This window comes from Herpailurus yagouaroundi, unplaced genomic scaffold (assembly GCF_014898765.1).
Source record: "Herpailurus yagouaroundi ecotype Mexico unplaced genomic scaffold, PumYag 28, whole genome shotgun sequence".
NCBI classification, from domain to species: Eukaryota; Metazoa; Chordata; class Mammalia; order Carnivora; family Felidae; genus Herpailurus; species Herpailurus yagouaroundi.
The window spans coordinates 163,301,202-163,328,373 of record NW_024412376.1 but is presented as its reverse complement, the minus strand read 5'-3'; the positions used below and the strand labels follow the sequence as shown (position 1 = coordinate 163,328,373).

Here is a 27,172-nt window from a genome sequence, read left to right as displayed (position 1 = left end):
CGGTCAGTCCCTGCCCCTAGGGAGCACTCTTCAGCGTCCATCAGCGCTCAGCTGTCCCCAGTGACAACCTGGAATTTACGTTCTTGGACACTAATCATCCACCACTCTCCGTTTTCCTTCAGAACCTCCCCCCGCCATGTTTTTCTCTAGTCTCCTCTTTAGTCTTCCCCATCTTTGTGAGTTTGTCATTTATCGAATCTTCTTGCTGTCGTTTTACTGGAGTTCCAGGAGGAACACACTGTAGATGTGTTTGTGTGTGTATGTGTGTGTGCGTGCTTAGTCTACCATTTTTACCTAGAAGGTCAAGTCTTTCTTTGCCATGTCTTCCAAAATCACACATGTCATAAGAAGAGCAGTGAGGCACGGCGCAAGACCCAAGGTGAACAAGTCTGGAGCCACTCACGCCAGCTCCCTCCTCTGGAAACAGCGAGAAGACTTTGCTTGGGACACCATCACTTTGGGAAGCCTCTGGCTGGCCTCCTGCCTCTGCAGACAAACTTGCTTTGCCGGCCTGCTTGGAGTGGCAGAGCTGTGCACGGGCAGCGGGAAGCAAGGGTTCTGAGCAAGGAGCAGACACCCAGAGCTTATACCCAGAGCCCAGGGCCAGCCCCGAGGCGTTCCCAGGAGAAAGAAATCCTCCCCGCGGCACAGCACCGATTTCACGTATGGAAAGGAAGACAGTACATTCCCTCAGACTCCCAACTAATGCCACGTGACCTTTCTAACGTGAGACTGGGGGGCCAGAACATTCCAGCCTCCTGAAGTCACGTTGCAACGGAGAAGCAAAGGCCAACTACCAGCCACGTCTCTCCCCAGCGGGGTGGTTGCCTCAGATGCAGGTGACAAGGGAGTGGGCTGCCTTCCAGGGCGGGAAGAGGCTGTTCTGATGTTCCTGAGCTCCACCTGCTGCCCCTTCGGACAGACGTCGGTGAGGAAATGCCCCGCCCGGCCTCCCAGCGGGCCATGGCCCCCAGGCACCCCTCCGGCAGCCCAGGCACCTGTGGATGATGTGGAACCTCTGCAGATACTCCAGGGCCAGCGCCAGCTCGCAGATGTACAGCTTCACCGCCCCCTCCGTGAAGTGGACGTTCTGCTGCAGGTGGTAACGCAGATCTCCGCCCAGGAGCAAGTCCACCACCATGAACATGTCCTCCTCGTCCTGGAAGGAGTACCTAGGAGTGCAGAGGGACAGAGCAGGTTAGGGGACAGAGGTGCTCCAACGTCCTCTGGACCGATGCCCCCGTTTTGCAGAAGCGTAACTTGAGGCTCAGAGAGGCACTGGTGTCACCGAAGTCACAGGGCTCTCGCAGACAAATGGCATTTTAACCAATGCCAGACATCAACACATGACTTTAAGTTTTAAGATGTTTTAGGGGCCCCTGGGGGGCTCAGTCGGTTGGGCATCCGACTTCGGCTCAGGTCACGATCTCGCGGTTCGTGGGCTCGAGCCCCGCGTCGGGCTCTGTGCTGACAGCTCGGAGCCTGGAGCCTGCTTCGGATTCTGGGTCTCCCTCTCTCTCTGCCCTGCTTGAGCACTCTCTCTTGTCTCTCTCAAAATAAATCAATAAACTTTAAAAATAGAATAGAAAATTTTTAAAGTTTTTATTTAAATTCCGGTTGATTAATATACAGTGTAGTGTTAGTTTCAGGTGTCCAATCTAGTGATTCAACACTTCCATATACCAGGTACTCATCACAACAAAGTGTCCTCCTTAATCCCCATTCCCCATCTCCCCCAGCGCCCCAACCGCCTGCTCTCTGGTGACCGTAAGTTCGTTCTCTACAGTTAAGAGTCTGTTTCTTGGTCTGCCTCTCTCCCTCTTTTTTTTTTTTTTTCTTCCTTTGCTTGTTTGCTTTGTTTCTTAAATTCCACATCAGAGTGAAGTCATATGGTACTGGTCTTTCCCTGACTAATTTCACTTAGCATAATACTTTCTAGATCCATCCATGTTGTGGCAAATGGCAGGACTTCATTTTTTTTTTTTTTTTTTAATGGCTGAGTAACAGTCCAGTGTATACATTACTTTGTCTTTAGTACCTGCTTTAACTAGGTGTTTTGGGGACCTGAGGTAGGTACTCTCCAAAGCTGCACCCCCCCCCCCATGTCCCTCTCTTCCCTCCCACCACACGCGACTCCCCACACGGAGCCTGGTTCTGCGCCCACTGAATGCAGTGATGTTCTGGCAAGTCTGCAGCCTGAAGGGAACAAGCAGCTTCTACTCGAACTGCCTTCCAGGACCCGGCCAGAGCCCAAGCCCCACGGAGAGGCCACGAGAAGGGAAACAGGAGCTCCAGCCAACCGCCCTGGCTGAGCAACCAGGGACAGCCAGCAGCGACCGGCAGCTTGGGAGTTTTTTTTTGGGGGGGGGGGGAGGGGGTTGTCCGTTTGTTTGTTTCAGCAACAGAGAATGACACATTACTCAATTCGTTTTTACAAAATGCATTCAGGCTTCTTCAGGACTAAAGAGCCAATATATAGAACCTCAGAATGGTGTTCAAACCTCGAAAGAGGAATCTCACCCTTGCAAAATGTTTTCACATTCCATACAGAACCGTGGGAAGTTAAGGGAATCCTGAGATACAACCACAGAATGACGGACTGTTTTCATGGGGGCTTAGACCTTTGACTCAGACCCTCGGAGATTAGACCTGGGCCATCCAGGCTCTTCCCCTCGTTCGACAGAAGAGCAAACTGGGGCCCAGAGGGAAGAAGGGGCCCAGTGAGTCAACAAGAAGAGGGGCACACGAACCCCAGACCCAGTCTCTCCCCAGCGCATTTACAACCACACACCACTAGGTGGTGCTGTGACGCACGCACTGTGCTCCCCCAACCTGGGTGTGTTTCCTGGATTCAAGCGGCCAATATCTCATTTAGGATTTTGCATACTGTTCCGATGGCACTAGCCCACATTTTCCTACCTGCCACTGCGCTGGCCCAGATTTGGCATCATGGTAATACCGGACTCTACGATGAAGTGGGGCTCTTTGTCTCCATTCAAGAAGCGTCTGTGAAAAGCATCACTAGTTTGTGGAAAGTCTGGTCTCAAAATGCCTGTCATGCCCACACTTCGGGTTCGCTGGGGATTCTCCCTCTCACTTCAGGGGCTCCTGCTGGGGCTGTCTGATGACTCCCGCTCCTCCCCTTCAGCAAAGAGATGAGCAGATGAATGGCCCCGGCTGACTAGGAGGTGTTTACACACGTCCCCTGGCTGCTGGTGTCAGTTCATCAGGACCCCTTGGGGTGCTCTCTGAGACGGATGAAATAAAAGCCTTCTCCTCTGGGCTTGCCAGGCTAACGCTGTGAAACCCTCTTGCCCCAAATGGGGGTACAACCCACCTGCAGCGGGAAGTGGCAGAGGGTCAAACAGGGTGAGGGCTAAACTCAGAGAGAAGCCTTGTTGGAGATGCTGGCTCCAGCCTGGACAGAAGCCTGAACCTTACACTCACCATGCACAATGACGCGCCTTCTGACCTAAGCTACTCGACACGGTCTTTCTGTCATTTGGAACCCAAAGAGTCAGCTGGTACATCTCTCTGCGTATTTGCTACTGGAGAGGAGGGTTCAGATGCTCAAAAAGGAACCACAGGAATTAGCTCTAAATGCCTCCTACAGATGCCCAATTTGTATTCTGAGTTGAAGGACTATTGAAACATCACATGAATAACCAGTTGAGTTCTGCACCCTTGTTCACAGCTAAACTGTCAAAGGGCATCTCATTCGATATTCCGTCAGAACTCTTTGGAGGGGCAACGTGAATTTCTAGGAGAGAAGCTTGCAGACCGGAGTGAATTTTACGAGGAAATCCAACATGCGAAGAGAACAGAAATTTAAGCAATAACTCAGGTTGTTGTGGCTTTCTCTCGCCACAGATCCAGTTTTTGCCCTGGGCCATGGACTCTACATCCCCAAGGAGACTCAGCACTGTTATTGGAGAACAGAAAATGACCTTTCATTTATGTCTGCAGCTTTGTGCAATGCTTCCTTTTGCCTCCTCTTGGGCTGGAATGATAAGTATGTTCTCACAATAATGCTGCACATTGTCATGGAAATGGAGATCACAAATGAGAAACCTGCACTCTATCCTGGTAACCCTGAGCCATGGAGAAATCAATTAGGCTCTCCTTCCAACATCAAAGAAGTTCAGGAGTTTGGAAGGCACCAGTTTTGGCTTGGATGCGGAAATATACCAGCACGCAGAACCCTGTGTCTGGTTTAAAAAAAGTTTGTTCCTTAATTTCCAATCTTGCTCCAAAAAGCTTTAAAGGTTTCTTGCAAAATACATATCATTTAACAAAATTAAAAGTAAGTAAGCCATTGATCGGGTCAAAGAATAAAAAAGGGATTCAAGAGGGGCGCCTGGGTGGCGCAGTCGGTTAAGCGTCCGACTTCAGCCAGGTCACGATCTCACGGTCCGTGAGTTCGAGCCCCGCGTCGGGCTCTGGGCTGATGGCTCAGAGCCTGGAGCCTGTTTCCGATTCTGTGTCTCCCTCTCTCTCTGCCCCTCCCCCGTTCATGCTCTGTCTCTCTCTGTCCCAAAAATAAATAAACGTTGAAAAAAAAAAAAGAAAAAAAAAAGGGATTCAAGAAACTGTAAGCAGGCAAAAATACCCCAATTCATGGTCAGCGAGCTCGTGTGTTGGCCCCAAACAGGCCATAAATGTGTGTCTAACCTTTCCGGCAAGCAGAGAAACACGATCAGCCTTATGATCCAGGGTCAACGTGGAAACAAGAAATCAGTTGTTTAGGAAAAGCATGATTATTCCTGGTGCGAAGCCAGGAGGAACTTTCTCCCACTAGATTCTTACAACGATGGCATTTTGAAATGTGGCAAACAACGATCTGCATGAAGTACCTCTACAGAGGAACACGCTTAACAGGGATTTTTTTGTACGATGTTCAAGAGACACTGAAGGCATCAAGGTCCGCGTCTGTAAAAGCAGCACCTCATGCAGAAAAGAGAGGTGGTCTGGTGTCATGCTCACGGAAGAGCTTTCTTACCCGAAAGATACATCTAGAGGAGACACCCGGTGAATGCCCTCAGGGACCGCGTCCCAAGTGTGGGATGGCCCACGCATCCACGAATCCTCAGAAGGCTTCTCTCACGTATCAGCCAGAAGCTGGGAAGTCAGTGGAAGGGGTCGCCCTCGATGGCTCGCCTGAGTTTGGGGTCATCAGAAGGGGGCTGGGATTTGATGTCATGGCCATGACTAGTGCCCTGGATCAACCCACTGCTGCGGATCCAGATTCACCCTGGACGTGGACCCCGCGCTCCCGCGTTCCCAAGGAGCTCAGTGTGGTCCCTGCCACCACCTCTCTGCTCTCGTCCACCCTTCTCTTCTCAGTGCGGAGCAGCGGTTCCCAACCAGGGGCAACGCTGCTCCCCTGGGGCATAGAACAACGTCTGGAGATGCTTTGGGTTGTCTCAACTGGGAGGAGTGCTATTGGCATCTAGAGGGTAGGGGCCAAGGATGCTGCTAAGCCTTCTCCAAGGCACAGGGTGGCCCCTCACACAAAGAATGGCCTGGCCCCAAATGTCCACAGGGCTGTGGTTGAGAAACCATGGTGTGGATTCATGTTCTTAGAAGCCCTCCTCCCTAACCCTGGAAGACTGCATTGGGGGACACTCCTTTTGGTCCTTGGTGCCCTATAATAGCACTGATAAGGCGCCTACCACGGGCCCGGTACTGTTCTACGTGCTTTATGTGTGTTAATTCATTTTATTCTCCCAACAGCCCTTTGAGGTAGGTACTAGCAGGAGCCATCTTGGACAGACCTGGACACGGAGGCTCAGGGAGGTTAAAGAACATTTCCCCAGGAAATGGAAGGGCTGGGAATTGAACTAACACAACCCATCTCCAGAATCTAGAATCCCTGCCTGAGGCTCTGGCAGCACTTTCCTCGTGGCTCGGGGACCCTCTCTCTCCTGGTCTCTTCTCCCCACCAGCCAGCCATCTCCGTGCCCAGGGATCAGGCCTGTTTGACACTGTCCCCCTGCATTTAGCACATTGCCCAGAGCATCATACACTCGGAATGAATGGGTCACAAACAGAGTACCCGTGGCCTGGGTGGCACGTTAAGTTAATCTGTTACTCCCTCCACAGGAAGCTGGGGCGAGGGGGAAGGCAGCACGGAAGGAGACAGGGAAGGTGGAGGGATGACTAGAGGCAAGTCTCTGCTGGGTGCTGGGCTCTGCATTTGGTCAAAGTCATTGCCTGTCGGAGCCTCCTTTTCTCTGGCCTCCCCCCTCCTCACGGAGACCAGCACCTCCCACTGGCCTGAGAGTGACTCTCCCAGTCTCCCTCCAAAGCCTCACTCCTGTGCAGGGAGCAGAAGTGAACCGTCTGGTGAGCTGTTGGGAAGCAGCTGCCAGTGGGCTCAGCTCAGCTCCTTCTGGGCTCCCGCCGGGCTTCTGGGTCTTCCCACAGAGGGTTTATACTCGGTCTGCTCCCTGTAATGGCCAGAGACCTGGCCAATGGAGAGGGGGCTTGCAAGGTGACCCCATATCCATAGGGTGATTCATTTCAAAGCCAAAGCGTTAGCAAGCCCTTGGGTGCAGAACGAAAGCCAAGTTCTTCAATCAACTGTGTCTGCAACAAAGCTGATACTTTCAACGTTTTTATTTATTTTTGGGACAGAGAGAGACAGAGCATGAACGGGGGAGGGGCAGAGAGAGAGGGAGACACAGAATCGGAAACAGGCTCCAGGCTCTGAGCCATCAGCCCAGAGCCCGACGCAGGGCTCGAACTCACGGACCGCGAGATCGTGACCTGGCTGAAGTCGGACGCTTCACCGACTGCGCCACCCAGGCGCCCCCAAAGCTGATACTTTCACTTCCACATGCCTGAGCCCCAGGGCGTCTCTTGAGTGATCCCAAACTCAGGTGGGAAGGAAGGGTGCTCTCCATGGACCTCCCATCATCCCTCAGCCCTCACCCCATTTAACCATGCAAGGTGGGCATTACGCCCCTCATTTTTCCAACAGAGGAAGCCAAGGCCAAGAGAGGCTGACCTGTCCCCAGTTGGGTGACACCCTTTCTTTAATAGCACGTCGGGTCCTCTAGAACCGGTGTCAGGAAGCTTGTGCACTGAAGGTCAGCCACGTTAACCATGGTGAGAAGACACATGAGTGCATGCGAGAGTTGCTGTGTCCAGGGGGACATCCGAGTGGGAACACCTGACCCAGCTCCTCCTTGTTTCTTTCTTTTTTTTTAACGCTTATTTATTTTTGAGAGAGGAAGAGAGAGAGAGAGGGAGCGAGGGAGGGGTGGGTAGAGAAAGGGAGACAGAGAATCTGGAGCAGGCTCCAGGCTCTGAGCTGTCTGCACAGAGCCCGACGTGGGGCTCGAACTCATGAACCGTGAGATCATGACCTGAGCCGAAGTCGGATGCTCCACCGACGGAGCCCCCCAGGCACCCCCTCCTCTTGTTTCAGCTAACCTTGCTCTTACTTGGCGCCAGGAGGCCACCAGCCGACCACGTGTTGTCGGTGGCAGGGGAGGCAGGGGAAGGAAAGGGCAGGAAGTCATAAACCTTTCTTAGTGCCCCAGCACCATGGTGCCACTCAGCCATTTAAGACACACGCTTTTCTCTACTTTTCTTCCCTGGGTTAAAGGGGCCAAGCTGGGGGACGCCCTGTGGGTTAGTCTTCTGGAAGCCCTAGCGGCCGGGACAAGTCGCGTGTCTCTGACATTTACCTCCTGCGTCCTTGTTGTGTGGCACCTGCCAGGACAAGGAGCCGAGCATCTCTCAGACCATTTCCTGTGCAGTCCAATCTCCAAGGGGGAGCAGACAGGGAGGAGGGCTTGCCGACCACGCTCACTGCCGGTGATTCTCAGCGATTGAATGTGCAGCAAGAGAAGGGCTAAAAATACCGTCTGAGGCTCAGGCATCCAATAATGGGATGCTGGGCCTTCCGTCCGCTCATTCTGTACACATAACAAGGAGCTTATCAAATCTGAATTGTGCTTGATACACAGAAGTCTTTAATAACATCCACAATAACCTTTTTTTTTTTTGGAAAAAAAAATTCGAATTGAGCCACACAAGAGCTCAAGCCATTCTGTCCCTGTCCCCTTCCCAGAAGCCAGTGTTGCTGGTTGGCTTCCACCTGCCCCCTGCGGGCCAAGTGGCAGCAAGGGGACACTCTCAAACGCCATCCGGCTCCCCAGGTCCAGGCAGTTTGGGGCAGGAGGACTCCTAGGACCATGCGAAGGTGAAGGGAAGCCCGGGTTTCCTACCAGCTGCCGCTAAGCATCAGAGCTTTGCAGACCATACCGTGTGTCGACCTGTGTAAATGCGGAACACTGTTGCTGTAGCTGCATCGTTTCATGTCATTTGTATCCCGCATGATTCTCAAGGTTTGCCAGTGGCTAACAAAGCAAGACTGATGGAAGAGACAGAGAGGAAAACTGTGGAACGGAGAAGTACGTGTGCTGAGCACCCGGACAAGCCGTGAGCAGGTAGCCCGGACCTCCCCAGGCTGAGCAAGCGCAGGGCAGAGCAGAACCCAAACCTCTCCCTCGGGGGAGTTCCAAAAGAAATGTATAACCTGCGTTTTTTTGTTTTTTTTTTTTAAAAAGGGGCATTGAGTAAAAGAATGGGAAGTGAATTACGGTAATTCACACCGTGGGGGGGCTTCCCATACACACTTGTATTCACGAATGGTCTGCAGCATTCTCTTAACTGTCCTGTCCTTATCTGCTTTGGGCGTCAGAGGAATACAAGCTTCATCAAATGAACTGGGACGCATTTACTTCTCTTCCATTTTCTGGAAGAGACCGCATAAAAAAATTGGTGCTAATGCCTTAAATATTTAATAGAATTCTCCAGTGAAACCATCTGGGCAGGGGATTTTGTTTTCAGGAGCTTTTAAATTACGAATTCAATGTATTTCCTCGTTACAGGATTATGGGGTTAATTTTTTTTCTGGGCTCGGTTTTGGTACTTTGTGGGGTTTGAAGAATTGGTCCGTTTCTTCTACGCTGTCCAATGTGTGAGTATAACATTGTTCCCAGTGCTTCTTACTCTCCTCTTCATGGCTGCGAGATCTGCAGTGATCGCCTGTGTTTTATTTCTGATGTTCGTGACTTGTCTCTTCCCTCAGCTTACATATGTCAGTCTCGCCAGAGGGTTATCAGTCTTTTTAATTATTTTTTGAAGAACCAGCTGACTGTTCCATTGATTTTTTTTTTTCCTATGGCTCTCCTATTTTCAATTTCATTGGTTCCACTCTTGATTATTTCCTTCCTCTGCTTGCTTTGGGTTTATTTTTCTCTTTGTTTTTAAGTTGTTTTTTTTTTTGAGATCAACACTAGATGATTAATTTGAGACCTTTCTCTCTTCGAATGCAAGCATTTAGAGCTATTGACACTGCCATCCGTGTCGTAGCTGGATTCCACAAATTTTAATATGTTGTGTTTTCATTTTCATACACATATGTACCCTTATTTCTTTTAAGCCTTCTTCTTTGACCCAAGAATCGTTAGAGGTTTGTGCTTAATTCTCAGTATTTAGATATCTGCTTGCTGTCTTTCTGTTACTGATTTTACTTTGTTTCTGTTATGGGTGGAGAACATGCTTTGTCATTTCATTTCTTAAAATTTGTCAAGGTTCCTTCTGCGGCCCAGGAATTGGTATATCTGTATGAATGATCCGTGGGCCCTTGGAAAAGACGCATATCCTACTGTTAAATGATCTGTAAATGTCAGTCACGTGCTAATGATTGACAGTGTTTCAGTTCTTATATCTTCACTGACTTTCTACCTAGGAATGAATGTCCAAGTCCCCGGCGAAAATTGTGGATATTTTTTGCTTCTCCTTTCAGCTCTATCAATTCGCATTTCATGTATTTTGAACTTGTGATGTTTGACTCATTCACAACTCATTCTTACTTGGCTCATTTTTAATATGGTATCATCCTACATCATATTATCATGCATAAATTGTTTTTGCTTTTTCATCGTTGTAAGTAATGCTACAATGAGGCTCTCGATACATTTCTTCTTGTGCTTACAGACACAAGATACTTTACTAAACAAATATTCACTGAGCACCCATGACACGTCAGACGTCAGTCAGTCACAGGTCTATGTGTTTTAGATAATGCACATACAGAACAGAAACCATGTTCCCGTCTCCGTGGGATCTCCATAGGAGACATTAAGGCATGCTGATTAGGAGAATGAGGGACACTCTCGCCACTGTTATTCAACGTAGTTTTGGAAGTCTTAGCCTCTGCAATCAGACAACACAAAGAAATAAAAGGCATCCAAATTGGCCAGGAGGAAGTCAAACTTTCACTCTTTGCAGATGACATGATACTCTATATGGAAAACCCCAAAGATTCCACCAAAAAACTGCTAGAACTGATTCATGAATTCAGCAAAGTGGCAAGACATAAAATCAATGCACAGAAATCAGTTGCATTCTTATACACCAATAATGAAGCAACAGAAAGAGAAATCAAAGAATTGGTCCCATTTACAATTGCACCAAAACCCAGAAAATACCTAGGAATAATCCTAACCAAAGAGGTGAAAAATCTATACACTGAAAACTATAGAAATCTTATGAAAGAAATTGAAAAAAAGCACAAAAAAAGGAAAAATATTTCATGCTCATGAATTGGAAGAATATTGTTAAAATGACAATACTACCCAAAGCCATTTACACATTCAATGCAATACCTATATTAAAACAACACCAGCATTCTTCACAGAGCTAGAACAAACAATCCTAAAATTTATATGGAACCACAAAGACCCCCCAAATAGCCAAAACAATCCTGAAAAAGAAAACCAAAATTGGAGGCATCACAATCCCAGACTTCAAGATGTATTACAAAGCTGTAATCATCATAACAGTATGGCACTGGCACAAAAACAGACACCCATATCAATGGAACAGAATAGAGAACCCAGAAATGGACCCACAAATGTATGGCCAACTAATCTTTGACAAAGCATTAAAGACTATCCAATGGAATAAAGACAGTCTCTTCAGCAAGTGGTGCTGGGAAAACTGGACAGCGACATGCAGAAAAATGAACCTGGACCGCTTTCTTACACCAGACACAAAAATAAACTCAGCATGGATGAAAGACCTCAATGTAAGAGAAGAAGCCATCAAAATCGAGGAGAAAACAGGCAAAAACCTCTTTGACCTCAGCCACAGCAAATTCTTACTTGACATGTCTCTGGAGGCAAGGGAAAGAAAAGCAAAAATGAACTCTTGGGACATCATCAAAATAAAAAGCTTCTGCACAGTGAAGGAAACAATCACAAAACTAAAAGGCAACTGATGGAATGGGAGAAGATATTTTCAAATGACATCTCAGATAAAGGGTTAGTATCCAAAATATATACCGAACTTATCAAAGACCACATCCTCCTCAAAAATAATCCAGTGAAGAAATGGGAAAAAGACATGAATAGACACTTCTCCAAAGAAGTCATCCAGATGGCTAATAGACACATGAAAAGATACTCAACATCACTCATCATCAGGGAAATACAAATCAAAACCACAATTAGATACCCCATCATACCTGTCAGAATGACTAACATTAACAACTCAGGCAACAATGGATGTTGGTGAGGATGAGGGGAAAGAGGATCTCCTTCACACTGCTGGTGGGCAGGCAAACTGGTGCAGTCACTCTGGAAAACAGTGCGTAGGTTCCTCAAAAAACTAAAAATAGAACTACCCTACGACCAAGCAATTGCACTAGTAGCTATTTATCCAAAGGATACAGGGGTGCTGATTTGAGGGGGCACATGCACCCCAATGTTTATAGCAGCACTATCAACAATAGCCAAAGTATGGAAAGAGCCTAAATGTCCATCGGTGGATGAATGGATAAAGAAGAAGTGGTATAGATATACAAAGGAATATTACTCACCTATCAAAAAGAAAGAAATCTTGCCATTTGTAACAATGTGGATGGACCTAGAGTGTATTATGCTATGCAAAATAAGTCAGTGAGAGGAAGGCAAATATATGATTTCACTCATATGTGAAATTTAATATACAAAACAGATGGACATAAGGGAAGGGAAGCAAAAATAATATAGAAACAGGGAGGGAGACAAACCGTAAGAGACTCTTCAGTATAGAGAACAAACTGAGAGTTGATGGTGGGGTGTTGGGTGGGGAAAAGGGCTAAAGGGGTGAGGGGCATTAAGGAGGGTACTTGTTGGGATGAGCACTGGGTGTTATATGTAAGAGATGAATCACTAACTCTATTCCTGAAACTATTATCACACTATATGTTAACTAACTTGGATTTAAATTTAAGATAATAAAAAACAAATAAACAAACTTAAAAAAATGTTAGTGAATAAACAAAATAGGAAAAATATAAAGAAATGAGACTTGAACTGCATTAGATCCTAAAGAACAAAAACAAAAAAACTCCAGTACCATTGATAGAACACCCAGGCAATAATAGCCAAATATACATTCTTCTGAAGTACACATGAAGAATTATCCAGGCTAGACCATGTGTTAGACTATAAAACAAGTCTCAATAAACTTAAAATGACTGAAATCATATAAAGTATGTTCCATGATGACAAAGAAATGAATTTAGGTATAAAGAGAAGAAAAGTTTGGAAGTTCACAAATTCGTAGAAAGTCAACAACACAATGCTAAGCAGCCAGTGGTTCAATGAAGAAATCACAAGGAAATTTATCTTTAAGTTTATAAAGAGAAAACATTTTGAGATGCATGGAAACAAAATTGCAACATATAAAAATCGGGATGCAGCTTAAACACTCTTTAGTTATAAATATCTACGTTAAAAAAGAAGAAAAACCTCAAATCAATAACCCAAGCTTCTACTTTAAGAAAATTGAAAAAAGAAAAGCAAAATAAACCCCAAACAAGCAGAAGGAGATAATAATGATTAGAGCAGGATTTAATGAAAGGGAAAGTAGAAAAACAATAGAGGAAAAACAACAGGAACAAAAATTGGTTCTTCGTGAGAGCAACAAAATTGCCATCCTTAGCTAGACTAAGGAAGGAAAGAAAAAAGAGACAAAGTATTACATTAGGAATGACAGAGGAAACATCACTACCAACCTTATAGAAATAAAAAGATTATAAAAGAATACTATAAAGAATTTTATATCCGGGCACCTGGGTGGCTCAGTCGGTTGGGCGTCCGACTTCAGCTCAGGTCATGATCTCATGGTTTGTGCATTCGAGTCCCGCATCGGGCCCTATGCTGACGGCTCAGAGCCTGGAGCCTGCTTTGGATCCTGTGCCTCCCTCTCTCTGCCCCTCCCCTGCTCACGCTTGGTCTCTGTCTCTCTCAAAAATAAATAAACCTTAAAAAAAACTTAATAAAGAATTTTATATCAACAAATCAGATAACCTAGATGAAATGGACAAATTCATAGAAATATGTAAAGTATAAAATTTATTCAAAAAGGAACATAAAATCTGAACATTTTTATTCAGAGTTTTATTTAGAGTTTTAGTGAGTGAAGAAACTGGATTAGCAATAGTAATAATAACCACCCACAAAGTAAAGTTCAGAATAATATGGCTTCACTGGTGAATTTTACCAAACATTAAAGAACAATGAGCAATAATCCTTTGCAGATTCTTCCAAAAAATAGAAGAGGAGAGAATACTTCTCAACTCATTGTAGGAGGCATGTTTTACCCTGGTACTAAACTCAAACACATCACAAGGAAGAAAAACCACAGACCAATATCCTTTATAAACACAGACACAAAAATCCTCAACAAAATACTATGAACAGAATCCAGCCACATACACAATTATACATCATGACCAAATACAATTTATGGCAGAAATGCAAGGTTGGTTTCATATACAAAAAGTCAACATGAAATAGGATATTAATAGAATATGATCATCTCAGTAGCCACAGAAGAATTTGACAACATTCAACACCTTTTCGTGATAAAAGTGGTCAACAAACTAGGAAGAGAATAAAGCTCCCTCAACGTGATAAGAGTCATCTGCCAAAAACCCACAATCAAATCAGACTTAACAGGGCAAGACTGAATGCCTTCCCTTTAAGGAATAAGGAATAAGGACATCGGCTCTCACCACGTCTATTCAGCACTGTACTGGAGCTCTAGTCAGGACGATTAGGAAAGGAAAAAAGATACCTATATTAGAAAGGAAGTGAAATTATCTCCATTCACAAATTACCTGATACCTCACATGGAACATTTTAAAGAATCTACAAAAAGGAAATTCTTTCAGAATGAACGGGATCACGAAGGTCACATGAAACAGATCAGCAGACAACAACTCCAATGTACTTCTACATGCTGGAAATGAAGAGTCTGAAAATGAAGTTAAGAAGACAATTCCTGAGCAGGTACGGGGTGTGGAGAGGTGAATTTGGGGAGCAAGAAGGCGCGGAGGGTAGGGAACCGCTTTTGCCGGCGGAGAGAGGACAGAGACTGGGGAGGGGGGAGAATACGGGAAAAGCACCCCTCCCCAAAAGCAGCTGGAGAGAAAGTGGAAAATTGGAAACAGCCGCAGGGACGAAACTAAAAAGGGAGAAAGGAGAGGGTTTAAATTCCATTAAGACTGTAAACAAGGGGAGCGCAAAGGCTGCAACTCTGCAGCTCCATACCTGGCGGTGCTCTGGTGGGAAGGGCGAATCCCCAGGAGCAGAGTGGGGTCCGGGAGGGTCTCGGGCCACACGGGGAGAAGCAGTTCCACCGCTGGAAGGACATTTGGTAGAGGCTGCTGAAGCCACCTGGTGCCAGCAGACCCCAGAGAACGGCCACATTCGCTGGTTGCCGGAACAAGGTCGTGGAGGGCGAAGCCTGGTGCCAGACGTATGTTGTGATTTTGCACAATCCCTGAAACGCTGCTGCTACACTGTCTCGCGAACATTTTCTGGGATGGGACGGCACCTGGCCGCAGTCTAGGGGCACCGGCAGCAGCTGGGTCCAGAGGGCGTTCCTGGGTGCAGCCGACATTCGGCCATTGCTCGATGAGACCCTCCCGCAGAGGGGCGGAGACGGTCAAAGCCACCGTCCTTTGGAAGTAAGGGGCCGGGGAAAACAGCCACATCTGAGACAAAACTCGGGAGAGAGGTACTGCCTGGGGCCTGGTCACGGAGAATGGAAAAGCGGGGCGTGGAGGAGAGCTGAAGACAGAGGACGGGCGCGCGGTTGCTGATCCGAGAGAACAGACTGGGTGGCTGGGTGGCGCCATTTTTACCGCGCATGCGCATACGCACCTACAAGCGCCGCAACACTCCACCCCAGTAGGCTAGCAGCGCCATCTAGCGGAGAGCGGAGGAGTTACACCGAGCCCCGCCCAAATGGGCCAACTTCTCTCCTCAAGAACACCCGCCTCACCACCAGCTTAACTGAGTATAAAGAGCTACATAGACTGACCTCTAGGGGAAAATGAAGCAGTTTCAATCCTACTTCAATCTGTTAGCAGCTTCATCTATTCAATTTGCTTTCTTTGTTTTTTTTTTTCTCTTTTACACTTTTCTTTTTCTTGAATACAGAAAGAGAAAAAAATCATTTCATTTTCAATTTTTATTAAAAACACTTTTCTTTAATTTTTATTACTATATTTTTTACTTTTGTGTACATTTTTTCAAATTCTATTTTACTTCCATCATTTTAGTTAGTCTACTTCAGTGTATTCACCTTTTCAAATTTTGAATTTCCTTTTTTCTTTCTTTCTTGTTTCTTTTCTTGAATGCAGAAAGAGAAAAAACTTCATTTTTATTTTCAATTTCTATTAAAAATATTTTCATTTAACTTTTGTACTATATTTTTTGCTTTTATGTAAATTGTTTCAAATTCTATCTTACTTCCATCATTTTATTTTAGTCCACTACAGTGTATTCACTTTTTCCAATTTTCAAATGATTTTTTTTCTTTTTTAGTATTTTTCTTTTTTGATTCTTTTCATTTTTCTTAAATAGAGAAAAAGAAAAAATCCATATTTATTTTCAATTTCTATTAAAAATATTTTTATTTTGTTTCTATTATATTCTTTACTTTTGTGTATATTTTTTTCAAATTCTACTTTACTCCCCTCATCGCATTTTAGTCTACTTCAGTGCATTCAGTTTTTCAAATTCTCAAATGATTTCCTTTTTTTTCCCTCCATCCCCTTTTTTTCTCTAATCTGTCAAACCACTTTCAACACCCAGATCAAAACACACTTAGAATCTAGCATCATCTAGTCAATTTTGTGTGTGGGTGTGTTTTTAATTTTTAATTTTAGTATTTTTTTAATTTTAATTTTTTTTAATTTCAATTTTCTAACTCATTAATTCCTTTTCTCCATTCAAAATGACAAAATGAAGGAATTCACCCCAAAAGAAAGAGCAGGAAGAAACGATAGCCAGGGACTTAACGAATGCACATACAAGCAAAATGTCTGAACCAGAATTTAGAATCACGGTAGTAAGAATACTAGCTGGAGTCGAAAACAGATTAGAATCCCTTTCTGCAGAGATAAAAGAAGTAAAAAATAGCCAGAATGAAATGAAAAATGCTGTAACTGAGCTGCAATCACGGATGGATGCAGCGGCAGCACGGATGGACGAGGCAGAACAGAGAATCAGCCATACAGAGGACAAACTTATAGAGAATAACGAAGCAGAAAAAAAGAGGGAGATTAAGGCAAAAGAGCACGATTTAAGAATTAGAGAAATCAGTGACTCATTAAAAAGGAACAACATCAGAATCATAGGGGTCCCAGAAGAGGAAGAGAGAGAAATAGGGGTAGAAGGGTTATGTGAGCAAATCATAGCAGAAAACTTTCCTAACCTGGGGAAAGACACAGACATCAAAATCCAGGAAGCACAGAGGACCCCCATTAGATTAAACAAAAACCAACCATCAACAAGCCATATCACAGTCAAATTCACAAACTACTCAGGCAAGGAGAGACTCATGAAAGCAGCAAGGGAAGAAAAGTCCCTAACTTACAAGGGAAGACAGATCAGGTTTGCAGCAGACCTATCCACAGAAACTTGGCAGGCCAGAAAGGAGTGACAGGATATATACAGTGTGCTGAATCAGAAAAATATGGAGCCAAGAATTCTTTATCCAGCAAGGCTGTCATTCAAAATAGAAGGAGAGATAAAAAGTTTCCCAAACAAAAATTAAAGGAGTTTGTGACCACTGAACCAGCCCTGCAAGAAATTTAAAGGGGGACTCTCTGAGGGGAGAAATGATGAATTTATATATATATATATATATATCAACAGCAACAAATTTATATATATATATATATATATATATATATATATATATATACATACATATATATATATATATATAAAAATCAACAGCAACAAAGATTAAAAAGGACCAGAGAAAACCACCAGAAACCCCAACTCTACAAGCATCATAATGGCAATAAATTCATATCTTTCAGTACTCACTCTAAATGTCAATGGACTCAATGCTCCAATCAAAAGACACAGGGTAAAAGAATGCATCAGAAAACAAGATCCATCTATATGCTATTTACAAGAGACCCACTTTAGACCTAAAGACACCTTCAGATTGAAAATAAGGGGATGAAGAACCATCTATCATGTTAACGGTCAACAAGAGAAAGCCGGAGTAGCCACACTTATATCAGACGATGTAGACTTTAAAATAAAGACTGTATCAAGAGATGCAGAAGGCCATTATATCATAATCAAGGGGTCTATCCACCAAGAAGACCTAACAATTGTAAACATTTATGTGCCAAATGTGACAGCACCCAAATATATAAATCAATTAATCACAAACAAAGAAACTCATCGATAGTAATACCATAATAGTAGGAGACTTCAACACCCCACTCACAGCAATGGACAGATCATCTAATCAAAAAATCAACAAGGAAACAATGGCTTGGAATGACACACTGGACCAGATGGACTTAACAGATGTATTCAGAACATTTCATCCTAAAGCAGCAGAATATACATTCTTCTCCAGTGCACATGGAACGTTCTCCAGAATAGACCATATATTGGGATACAAATCAGCCCTAAGTAAGTACAAAAAGATCGAGATCATACCATACATATTTTTCAGAACACAATGCTATGAAACTCAAAATCGACCCCAAGAAAAAATTTGGAAAGGTAACAAATACTTGGAGACTGAAGAACATCCTACTAAAGAATGAATGGGCTAACCAACCAGTTAAAGAGGAAATTAAAAAGTATATGGAAGTCAATGAAAATGGTAACACCACAACCCCAAACCTCTGGGATACAGCAAAGGTCGTAAGAGGAAAGTATACAGCAATCCAGACCTTCCTAAAGAAGGAAGAAAGATCTCAGATACACAACCTAACCTTACGCTTAAGAAGCTGGAAAAAAACCCAGCAAATAAAACCCCAAAACAGCAGAAGCCAGGAAATAATAAAGATTAGAGCATTAATTAATGCTGCCAAAACAAACAAACAAACAAAAAAAAAAACCACAGTAGAACAGATCAATGAAACCAGAAGCTGGATCTTTGAAAGAATTAACAAACTTGATACACCACTAGCTAGTTTGATCAACCTAGCTAGTTTGATCAAAAGAAAAAGGAAAGGACCCTAATAAATAAAATCAAGAATGAAAGAGGAGAGATCACCACCAACACAACAGAAATAAAAACAATAATAAGAGAATATTATGAGCAATTACATGCCAATAAAACGGGAAATCTGGAAGAAATGGACAAATTCCTAGAAACATATACACTACCAAAACTGAAGCAGGAAGAAATAGAACATTTGAACAGACCCATAACCCATACAGAAATCGAATCAGTAATCAAAAATCTGCCAAAAACCAGGAGTCCAGGGCCAGATGGCTTTCCAGGGGAATTCTACCAAACATTTAAGGAAGAGTTAACACCTATTCTCTTGAAGCTGTTCCAAAAAAATAGAAATGGAAGGAAAACTTCCAAACTCTTTCTATGAAGCCAGCATTACCTTGATTCCAAAACCAGACAGAGACCCCACTAAAAAGGAGAATTATAAACTAATTTCCCTGATGAACATGGATGCAAAAATCTTCAACAAGATATTAGCCAACTGGATCCAACAATACATTAAAAAAATTATTCACCACGACTAAGTGGGATTTATACCTGGGAGGCAGGACTGGTTCAATATCTGCAAAACAATTAACGTGATTCATCACATCAATAAAAGAAAGGACAAGAACCATATGATCCTCTCAATAGATGCAGAGAAAGCATTTGACAAAATAGAGCATGCTTTCTTGATAAAAACCCTCAAGAAAGTAGGGATTGAAGGAGTATACCTCGAGATCATAAAAGCCATATATGAACGACCCAACAATAGTATCATCCTCAGTGGGGAAAAACTGAGAGCTTTCCCCCTAAGGTCAGGAACAAGACAGGGATGTCCACTCTCACCACTGTTATTCAACATAGCATTGGAAGTCTTAGCCTCTGCAATCAGACAACACAAAGAAATAAAAGCATCCAAATGGGCCAGGAGGAGGTCAAACTTCCACTCTTCGCAGATGACATGATCCTCTATATGGAAAACCCCAAAGATTCCACCAAAAAATTGCTAGAATTGATTCATGAATTCAGAAAAGTTGCAGGATATAAAATCAATGCACAGAAATTGGCTGCATTCCTAAAAACCAACAAGAAAGCAACAGAAAGAGAAATCAAAGAATCGATCCCATTTACAGCTGCACCAAAAACCATAAAATACCTAGGAATAAACCTAACCAGAGGTGAAAAATCTATATGCTGAAAACTATATAGAAAGCTTATGAAGGAAACTGAAGAAGACACACACACACACAGAAAAAAAAAAATGGAAAAACATTCCATGCCCCTGGATAGGAAGAACAAATATTGTTAAAATGTCAGTACTACCCAAAGCAATCTACATATTCAGTGCAATCCCTATCAAAATAACACCAGCATTCTTCACAGAGCTAGAACAAATAATCCTAAAATTTGTATGGAACCAGAAAAGACCCCAAAGAGCCAAAGCAATCTTGAAAAAGAAAACCAAAGCAGGAGGCATCACAATCCCAGACTTCAAGCCGTACTACAAAGCTGTCATCAAGACAGTATGGTACTGGCACCAAGAACAGACACTCACATCAATGGAACAGAATAGAGAATCCAGAAATGGACCCACAAACGTATGGCCAACTAATCTTTGACAAAGCAAGAAAGACTATCCAATGGAATAAAGACAGTCTCTTCAGCAAGTGGTGCTGGGAAAACTGGACAGCAACATGCAGAAGAATGAACCTGGACCACTTTCTTACACCATACACAAAAATAAACTCAACATGGATAAAAGACCTCAATGTAAGATAGGAAGCCATCAAAATCCTCGAGGAGACAGCAGGCAAAAGCCTCTGGTGGGAATGCAAGCTGGTGTAGCCACTCTGGAAAACAGTATGGAGGTTCCTCAAAAAACTAAAAATAGAACTACCCTAGGACCCAGCAATTGCACTACTAGGCATTTATCCATGGGATAAAGGTGTGCTGTTTTGAAGGGACACATGCACCCTCATGTTTATGGCAGCACTATCAACGATAGCCAAAGTATGGAAAGAGACCAAATGTCCATCGATGGATGAATGGATAAAGAAAATGTGGAATATATATACAACAGAGTATTACTCGGCAATCAAAAAGAATGGAATCTTGCCATTTGCAACTATGTGGATGGAACTGGAGGGTATTATGCTAAGTGAAATTAGTCAGTCAATGAAAGACAAAAATCATATGACTTCACTCATATGAGGACATTAAGAGACAAAACAGATGAATATAAGGGAAGGGAAACAAAAATAATATAAAAACAGGGAGGGGGACAAAACAGAAGAGACTCATAAATACAGGGAACAAACTGAGGGTTTCTGGAGAGGTTGTGGCTGGGGGGATGGGCTAAATGGGTAAGGTCATTAAGGAATCTACTCCTGAAATCATTGTTTCACTATATGCTAACTAATTTGGATGTACATTTTAAAAAATAAAAAATAAAATTTTTTTAAAACAATTTAAAAAATTTTTAAAAGAAAATGAATAAAATCATATTCATCCATTTAAGTGGAAGTAAAAATGGGTCAGAGTCTTAAATGGTGCTTCAAAAAAAGTGAGACTATACAATTGATATATATATATATATATATATGTAACTATTGTATTTATATATGATTATATATATGTATGTGTGTATAATGTTACAATGTTTAGCCTCATTAGAGAAATTAAAGTATGACATCTCATCACGCTCAACGAAATGGCTAAAATAGGAACTACTGGCAATATTAAGACTTAAGAGTTGATGACGATGTGGATCAATGCTGTCTTTCATACTACTAATATAGTATAAGCTGGAAAACTGCTCAAGTTGAACATCCATAAGCCCAATGATCCAGCAGCTTCATTGCTTCGTATGTGCCAGCAAAAATGTTTACCTGTCTGTACCAAAATGGATGCACCAAAATGTTCACAGCAAGAGTATTTGTAAATGCCAGAAAGGGGAAACAGTCTCATTTTTGTTATTTCAATAGACTAAACGTCCATTAACAGAGGAATGCCCCAATAAATAGTAGTGTAAATATATCATGGAAATACTGCTATACACAACAAAATTACTGGATCTCACAGATATAATATTAAGAAAAAGAAGCAAGAAGAATACGTACATAATTCTGTTTCTAAAAAATTAAGAAACAGGCAATTTAATTTTTAAATTTAGAAGTCCCCAAAGTGGTCGCCTTTGAGGACGGGGACGCTAACTAGAAGCGAAACAGGACTTTGGAGGGCTGCAGAGTCAAGGTACATTCTCATGTGAAAATCAACGTGGACAAAATTTGTGTACTTCTTCACAGGCCTTATACTTGAATACAATTTGTTAATTTCTCTGCTTTCCCACATTTTATGAATCACTTGATGTGATTAAACATTCTAGTTTTACTGCCAATTTGTTGGTTGTGCAATGTTCCTCAATGTCATTTTAATTGGCAAGTCATGGCTATGAATGTATTAGTTTGTAGGGCTACCATAACAAAATACTGCAGATTGGGTGGCTTAACCAACAGAAATTTATCCTTTGACAATTTAGAAAGCTAGAAGAAGGAGATCAAGGTGTGGGCAGAACTGGTTTCCTCTGGGGTCTCCTTGGTGTGTCGATGGCCATCTTCTCTCTATGTCTTCACATGGCCATCCCTCTGCGTACGTCTGTTTCCAGACTGCCTCATCGTATCAGGATACCAACCCAACCTAATGACCTAAGTTAACCTTAATTACTTCTTCAAAGGCTTCATCTACAAATACAGTCACATCCTGAGATAATGGGGGTTAGGACGTCAACACATTAATTTTGAGTGGACACAAGGCAGCCCATAACAATGAATGAAGCGGATATCTATCCACAGATTCATTTGCCACTTGGGCCTTGTCCTCTGTGCACTGACTGCCTTTACTTGCTGCCCATTTATTTACAGGACTTTTTGATCTTTCCTTTGCTATTTATATAGTGGAGACCAACCTCGTGACATGGACATACATGGATAGTGCCTTATTCCATCCAATGCATTGACTCTTCCCTTTGTTTCCTGCGGAATTCTATTTCTATGCATTAGCTCTACTCGTTAATTTGTGTCTTACTAACCCTTTGATTGATTCACCAATGAGAGAGGTGAGCTAAGAGTCTCCCACCAAATGTTGGGTTTGTTATTTTTCCTTGTAACTTCAGCAATTTTTGCTTCACATATTTTTCAGTTTTAGATCAGGAGCATACAAGTTCAGAAACGTGAACATTTCTTACCATTATCCTTAAAAAAGTGTTTTGTGCTGGGATATCAATTTTTTCCTATATTCTTTTCCTGGTCTATCTTTTTATATCCTAGTATATTCAGTTTTTTACTATCTTCATTTTTTTTTTCTGTGACTCTTGTAAATAGGCTATACGTAGATTTTTTAAATGTCCAAATGGAGGGTTAGGGAATTTTTAGTGAGATCAGCTTGCTTTCACCTATGGTGGTAAGTGATACATTTTGAATTATTGTGATCTTTTCGTACAGTGTTTTCTATCATTTTTTTCATACTTTTTTCTTCTCTATGTCTGCTTTGAACTTTATTGATTTTCTTTCTCTTTTTGGCTATATGGTCTATTTCTAAACTTTCAGTGCTTACATTTAAATTCAACATCCATACCTTACTTAACAAAACACTGAATTATATGAAGTAGCTTCACTATAATTATCTCTTCCTCTATATCCTTTATACTATTGTTACCTAGTCTGTTTTAAAAGTCTAGTTATTAAAATTAAATTTTATTTTTATTTTAATCTTGTTCAATTTTTTCATCACATAAAAATATTTCAAATAATTAAGAAATATATATACCACATGTATCTGTGATTGGTGAATAATAAACCATGTAGCCACTACCCACCTTAAGAAACAGAACCTGATTCTGGGAAGATGGTAGAATATGGAGAACCAGAAATCTCTATCCCCACCCACATAATAGTTGCGATGGGAGAATCTACCTAATGGAACTATTTTGGAACTCTAGAGTCTCCTGAAAACGTACAACTTCCAGGAGAAGGTTTGGATGGTAAATTGTGGTTAATTTCAGTCAATTTTAGCTCTTATCATAGTAGTAGCTACCCATCCCCTAGCCCCAGCCCCAGAGTCCCCACCCCACTGCTCACACATTCCAGAAGTGACATGCACAGGGCTTGCAAAAGCCAAGATGGGCAACAAGGAGCCTGTTCTGCAAATATTGCAGATCTGTGCTCTGACTGCTGATTGCTGCTTCAAATCAGAGAGGTGTGAAGAGGTGGGTGGCACTGTTATTGCCCCTTACCCCATTATTTTCAGCACCTGCCCCCTGCCCCCCAGTGACTGAAGTGACTTACAGGGGACTTAAAGGGCCAGTGCCCATACCCCCCCCCCCATTTTATTTTTCTCTTTTCCTCTTTTGGGATCCAGAGATTAAAGACTAGCCATTTAAAAACCACATATGCAAGGGGACATTGAAAAGTCACCATGCATGCACAGGGAAAGGTGCAGGCTCAGAAACAAACAAACAAACAAGCCTGAGAAAACCTTAAGTTTACACTTGGGGCTGATCGTTGGCACAGAGACAGCCTATGTGGGGGTTGGGGGACAAGATATCCTGAGGAAGGGGAAGGATCTGATTCCAGAGTTACCACATCATTAGACTTAAATGTCCAATTTTCAACAACAAAAAAAATCACAAGGCATATGAAGAAATAGGAAATTATGGTCCATCAAAAGAGAAAAAAATAAAACACAACAGAAACTGTCCCTGTAAAAAGATCTGGTGGCAGACCTACTAGACAAAGACTTTAAAATAAGGCCTTACAGATGCTCAAAGAACCAAAGGAAAATGTGGAGTCAAGAAAACTATACGACAAGATGGAAATAGCAACAAAGGGACAGAAACCCTAAAAAGAATCCAGAAAGAAATTATGGAGCTGAAACATACAATAATTGACATGAAAAATCCACTGGAGGGATTCAGAGGCAGATTTGAGCAAGCAGAAGAAAGAATCAGTAAACCTGAAGACAGGACAATGGAAATTATGGAGTCTAAGAAACAGAAAGAAAATAAAAGAAAAGCAAACAGAACATAGTGACCTGTGGGCGACCATCAAGTGGACCAACACAATGTGGGGGTCCCAGATAGAGAAGGAAAAAAGAGGCAGAGAGCATATTTCAAGATGTAATGGCTGAAAACTTCCCAAATTTGATGAAACACAGGAATATAAATATCCAAAACACTCAACAAACTCCAGTAGGATGAACTCAAAGAGACCCACACCAAGACTCATTATAAATTGTTGAGAGATAAGGATGGGGTTCAAAAGCAGCAAGAGAGAAGCAACTTGCCACATACAAGGATCCTCAATAAGATTATCTGTTGGTTTCTCAGCAGAAACTATGAAGGCCAGAAGTCAGGCAGCTGATATATTCAAAGTGCTAAAAAAAACAAAACAAAACAAAACAAAACAAAACAAAAAAAAACACTAAACTGCCAACCAAAAATCCTATATCCAGCCAAACAATCCTTCAAAAAGTAAAGGAGAAAATAAGACATTCCCCGATAAATAAAAGCTGAGAGAGTTCATTACCACTAGACTCCTCCTCCAAGAAATGATCAAGATAGTCTTGCAGGTTGAAATAAAAGGACATTAGATAGTAGCTTGTACCCACATGAAGAAATAAAGGCTCAATAAAGTAAATACATGAGTAAGTATAAAAGCTGGAATTGTTGTAACAGTTTGTAATTCTACTTCTTGTTTTCTTTTTAAAAAATATTAATTACTTTAGAGAGAGAGAGAGCATAAGCTGGGGAGATGGGCAGAGGGAGAGAGAGAATCCCAAGGAGGTTCCATGCTCAGCACAGAATCTGTCACAAGGCTCAGTCTAATGACCCTGGGATCGTGACCTGAGCCGAAATCAAGAGTTGGACACTCAACTGACTGAGCCACCGAGGCACCCCTACTTCTGTTTTCTAAACAATATAAGAGATTAATACATTTTTGAAAAGCAATTATAAGCCTAAAAGCTAGTATTATTACAATTGGAATTGGCAATTCTGCTTTTTGTATTCTATATCTTTTCAGAGACCGATGTATTTTAAAAACATATTACTTTAAAGGGCACCTGAGTGGCTCAGTTGGTTAAGTGTCTGACTTTGGCTCAGGTCATGATCTCACAGTTTGTGAATTTGAACCCCATATCTGGCTCTGCGATGACAGCTCAGAGCCTGGAGCCTGCTTTGGATTCTGTGTCTCCCTCTCTCTCTGCCCCTAACCTGCTCATACTCTGTCTCTGTCTCTCTCTCTCTCAAAAATAAACATTAAAAAATATTAAATTAAGTTGTTGGACACACCATGTATAAATATGTGATTTGGGGACATCAACACCTGAAAGGGGCAGGGTGGGGAGGGTGTAAAAGTGCAGACTTGGTGTGTGCTCCTACAGTCAACTGGTATGAACCCAAATTAGAGCAGTACAACTCTAGGATATTAAATGTAGCCCCTATGGTAACCACACGAAAGGCAATGAAACAGGAACTTAAATGTTTACTACAAAAGTTAAACACAAAAGAAGACAGCCAAAGAAGACACAAAGAGCTATAAGGCACATAGAGAGCAAATACCAAAATAATAGAAAGAAATACCTTCTTATCAGCCAGCTTTGAAATGGAAGGAAATATTGACACCTACTACAACCGGGCTGAACCTTGAGGGCATTACGCTAAATGAGGTAAGCCAGTCACACAAAGACAAATACTATAGGATTCCACTTATAAGAGATACTTAGGGTAGTCAAAGTCTTAGAGATAGAAAGAAGGATGCTGGGATCCAGGGGTTAGGGCAGAGGGGATGGAGATATAGTGTTTAATGGGGAAAGAGTTTCAGTTCTGCAAGTGGAAAGACTTCTGGAGATGGATGGTGGTGGTGATGGTTGTGTAACAATGTGAATACACTTAATACCACTGAATCGTACACTTAACCATGGTTAGGATGATAACTTTTAGGTGTATTTTACTACAATAAGAAAATTCATATCAGCTCTTTGTATCATTTTTTTTGTTGTTGTTGTTGGACAAGTAAAACACCTCATGTTAATCTTCGCATCACAGCCAGGTAGGCAGGTGAAAAGAGATTCATCCACGTTACAAATGGAAGACAGTGTGTCTGAGAATGGACTTGCAAGCAAATGAAGAATCAAAGTCATCATCTTAATGTCCATTTTAACCAAACTGCTGACACTCCACTAAAATTATTACTGTCTCATTGTGATGCTCTCATGCTTTGAAAGCAATTTAAGAAGAATAAATTGGGGAGCCCGGGTGGCTCAGTCGGTTAAGCGTCCGACTTCGCTCAGGTCACAATCTCACGGTCCATGAGTTCGAACCCCGCGTCGGGCTCTGTGCTGACAGCTCAGGGCCTGGAGCCTGCTTCAGATTCTGTGTCTCCCTCTCTCTCTGGCCCTCCCCCCGTTCATGCTGTCTCTCTCTGTCTCAAAAATAAATAAATGTTAAAAAAAAAAAAAAGAAGAATTAATTAACTGAGTAAAAACAAAGACTAAAAACTCCAGACAGGTCGTGTTTTGTTTTGTTTTGTTTTGTTTTGTTTTGTTTTGTTTTGTTTTG

General features: G+C 42.5%; 1 protein-coding gene across 6 annotated transcripts in view; it reads right to left on the bottom strand.

Moving 5' to 3' along the window:
- Nucleotides 1–27,172, bottom strand: part of STK32B (serine/threonine kinase 32B) — a 393,226-nt gene that overhangs the window by 127,994 nt on the left and 238,060 nt on the right. For all 6 annotated transcript variants that reach the window (XM_040488131.1, XM_040488140.1, XM_040488149.1 and 3 more), the window contains one exon: nucleotides 999–1,172. In XM_040488131.1, the coding sequence (XP_040344065.1) occupies nucleotides 999–1,172 (174 nt within the window). The remainder of the gene's footprint in view (nucleotides 1–998; nucleotides 1,173–27,172) is intronic.